This window comes from Phaethon lepturus, unplaced genomic scaffold, assembly GCF_000687285.1.
Source record: "Phaethon lepturus isolate BGI_N335 unplaced genomic scaffold, ASM68728v1 C13947398, whole genome shotgun sequence".
NCBI classification, from domain to species: domain Eukaryota; kingdom Metazoa; phylum Chordata; class Aves; order Phaethontiformes; family Phaethontidae; genus Phaethon; species Phaethon lepturus.
Window position 1 is genome coordinate 1 of NW_010576035.1, and position 3992 is coordinate 3992.

Genomic DNA, 3992 nt, shown 5'->3' on the forward strand with positions numbered 1-3992 from the left:
TGTCCCTGCTCATTGCAGGGGGGCTAGACTAGATGGCCGCTAAAGGTCCGTTCCAACTCAAACTGTTCTATTATTCTGTGTTCCTTGGGAAAGTAAACACAAGTTGTCAGGCTTCCTTATGGACACAAAACTTCTCAAAAAAAGGTAGAACAAAATTCCAGTTCTGTTTCCCATGCAATTTAGAGTCCTACTGCCAGAGAGCACAAAGACTTGCATCAGACTGCAACGGCTGCCATGTTCTGGTAACAGCTGCCCAGCTTTGAGCAATGCTGTTCCCTGCAAAGGTTTCTTTTCTTCTGCTGCATCTGTACAGTTTTTTTGAGTTGCAAGAAGTGTTAACTGCACAAAGGCAGTTTGCCGTTAAGTGGTGCACAGAAATTCAACAAGGGCTATGTTACAGGCTTTCAACTCAGCAGTCACCTGCGTGGGCACTACCCAACAATCTGTGATGGCTGATGAGTTTGGGGAAATTTTATAGAGTCTTTTCGTATCAGAAACTTACGCCACACCAGTTAAGAGTCAATCTCACTTGTTCTAAGCTAGCAAAGCAGCACATGTCTAGAATGTCATGTATGGTCTCAGATGCAACATCATCATATATATAGGATCAGATATAGAAAATGTCTGAAGTATAGGCCTCTATTGCCACCATAAATATTTCTTACATAAATTCCACAAAAGTGACATATTATTAACCCAAAAGTTCTATAAGGCATGCAAACAAAGTAGAAAAATACACAAATGTATCACCACTTCAGTAACAGAGTCATTCTTTACATCCTTGTTTGATGCATTTGCCTCCTAAAGAAGTCAGAGGGTTTTTCTGTAAATAATGCAATTTTTCCACCCACACAGATAACTGAAGAACATGTAAGTACGCAGTTCATTAGCTGGTGAATCCAGCTGGAGAGATCTCCTGCCTCCTCTTTCTCTCCTGTCTTGAGTGACTTGAACACTTGCCTGCACACACAGCTTTTACAAGCTGCAGCTACCCTGCAACTGACATTATATTCAGTCCCACCACTTCAAACACAAACCGAAAGAAGAAACCAGTTTTGTTCTACAGCTGCTGAAGCAGCATAAATACAAGCTAACATTAGCTCATATTATCTTCAGAAACCCACAAGCTAGATAATTTTTTTAACAGAAAGTTCAAATTTTGCATTGCAACTTAATGCCCCCTCCACATACCCCTTAATATAAGGATTCATCCCCAAAGGAAGGTCACCTTTGTTAACTGCAAGTTATCTTCTTAAACCCTTTTTTCCTGACCAAAGTCAGGCAAAAGACTAAATAAACATTACTCAACAGTGTACTCAAACTCCACTCTGTACACTCCCCCGCATCTCACCTGCATTCTGTTTTTCCGGACAGTCTCTTCTGAAGTGCTCCACAGAGCCACAAAGTTTGCAGCCACCACCTGTTAAGAGAGAAAGTTGTTACACGGGGGGGCGTGGCAGAAACCCAAAACAAACCAAAAACCAAATCAACAACAAAAAAACCAAACACAAAACAACCCTCTTACACTGTTTTGCTATACATGTAATATACTGAAAAATCTAATCTAAATCTAATTCTACTTATCTGTAGCGACAACCTGTAAATAAGATAAGGAAACATCCCTATGGCCAGGTCTGCACTCTGTGGCACAATAATATAACATTGTGGAGGAGATGCACAGCCAGCTCTGGAAGCCTGCAAATACCTTCCTCTGCCTCTCTGACGGAAAGACCTGTTTGTAATCGCATTGCTCTGTAAAGCATCACATACTACAAATTCCACTCACCACATACTGAGTATTTCTGATTTGTTAGAAGCTCTCTTTTTGAGAAACAAGGTGATTTTTGCTGAAATCGATACTCAGAGGAGCTTTTGAATTTAACAGGAGCTCTGGAGAGGCAGGGAATCCAACTGCAGGTACTGAGATATGAAATATAAATTCTACTCATAATCCAAACATTGAAAGTTATTTTTCTTCCAATTTAACTGTGCTGTAACATTACCCTTTTGAGTTTGCAAGACCTCAGGTTTGTACTGGCAGACAGAATGCTATTTGTTAATGCCAACAGAGAAATTGGGCAGAGCAGAATCTGAGTAAAATTTTCAAACTTAGATCACATTTCTTATTAAAGTCACTTAAACTGAAAATGTCCTCTTTCTAGTGAGAGACCTTGTTTTGTGTGAACACCTCCCAAAGTATTAAGATATAGTATGACAGTATGTTTTTACCACGTACTTTGGTATATGTACATTTAAATACACACTGACTACATACATACAGCCTATTATGACTTTGTTTCTTTGTGTGCCTCTCAATACTGCAAGCACAAGCAAGTTCTCAGACTTTGCATATCATCTCATTTTTTAACACTAAGCTTACAATTAAAACAGAAATCCCTAGGTCATCAATATTAACACTGGATTCCCTAGAATTAATCTGCTTTTACCAAATTCCTTTTAGTTAGATCCTCATTCACTTACAAGGTTACTTTGTTCCGTATCAGGTAAGTATGAAAAATGTGTTTTGGTTTTACTAAATTAGTACACTCACCTTCAGCATACAATCCCTTGGGATTATCTGGACATGACCTTGATAGATGCCCCATCTCACCACAGATGAAACATTTTGCATATGGAAATGCCCCTGCAAAATCCCACACAGTTTTTGATCCACATTGTAAAGTCACAGGCAATGGTGAACACACTATAATGGCAATATTTTACTGCATTATTATATTATAAACACTATACTGTCTCTTACACCATTAGGTTCATTATTACAATATTGTATTCCTTTAAACATATTAACCTATCTCCTCAGAACAGTTAAATTACTAAAACGCAAAACCTGTATTTCAGTAAATCAGAAAACTCAGACCAAAGCATCTTGAAAAATACAAATTTCTGAGACATACCAACTGCTGGATCTATTTTTGCTTTGCATTTGCTGATGTCATGTTCTGTGGATCCACACCGGTAGCAGATTCCTGTACCCATTTCTTGGCTTTCAAGTACTGCAGGACAATCAGCAACACCATGGCCAGGTTCTCTACAGTGGAAACATACCTTTGAAAATAAAAATTAAGTGATATGCATTTTCATACACAGTTCACATAGCAAAACACATAGTACTTACAGGTCACATTACAAAAGAATTCACTTACCCCTATTATCTGGTTATCACCTATAGGTAGTAGGCTTTTACTAGACCACTATTTCTCTTGGCTGAAACCTTGAGGGTACTATCATATATGTAAGCCTAGCGTTGAGATTTGAGGTTACTCTAACATAAAAAGATTCTCTGAATGGCACACACAGACCTAAAAATCCCACACTAACAAGGCTTTCTGGCTTTTCAGAAGGCTAACGTATCAAGGGATTTTCTCATCAGGGAAAAATAGCTACACTAAAGAGACATTGTACCCTGACACAAAATAACTGTTGGTGGTCTATGCCATTAAATCATATTACTATGGGTACTTTTCTCCTTTTACTAACACCCCACCATACAGGGTGTTCACTCATTGACAACTGAGTGTCCTGGGTGAACCATGACACTTGATTTTGGCTACAGCACAGTTCCCCAAGCTGTTTGAGTACTACTGCAGCCAGTGCTTAGGTAAATACAAGCAACCAGTCCTACAATTTACTTATAAAGAACTTGGGTAGCTCAGGTTAATTAATTGCTGAATGCCCAAGTTTGTGCTGAGGTAACTGCTTTTATACAGTGTCCGTAGAGTCCACTGGTAATGTCCGGTCATTCTCCATCAAAAGACACTGCAGGAAGAAGCCTCAAAACAGCAGGACCATTGTACTGATGAATTACATATACAAATGCACTGAATTAGTTTCATCCAGGAGACAAGAGGGGCTAGAAATTCATTAAGAAATAGCAGGAAAAGCATCCAACTGGAAAGTCATGCTCAAGGTTCAGACTTAAGCTGAAATTACAGAATCACAATATCACTAAGGTTGGAAAGGACCTTCAAGAT

At 38.9% G+C, this 3992-nt stretch overlaps 1 protein-coding gene across 1 annotated transcript; it reads right to left on the minus strand.

Annotated features, from left to right (window-relative positions):
• Positions 1-1334: 1334 nt before the first annotated feature.
• On the minus strand, positions 1335-3066 carry LOC104627413 (zinc finger CCHC domain-containing protein 9-like; the record flags this gene model as incomplete). The annotated part of the gene is made up of 3 exons (XM_010295634.1): positions 1335-1420; positions 2552-2644; positions 2916-3066. Coding segments are annotated over 3 exons (330 nt in total), but the record flags the coding sequence as incomplete, so codon positions are not given.
• Positions 3067-3992: the final 926 nt, after the last annotated feature.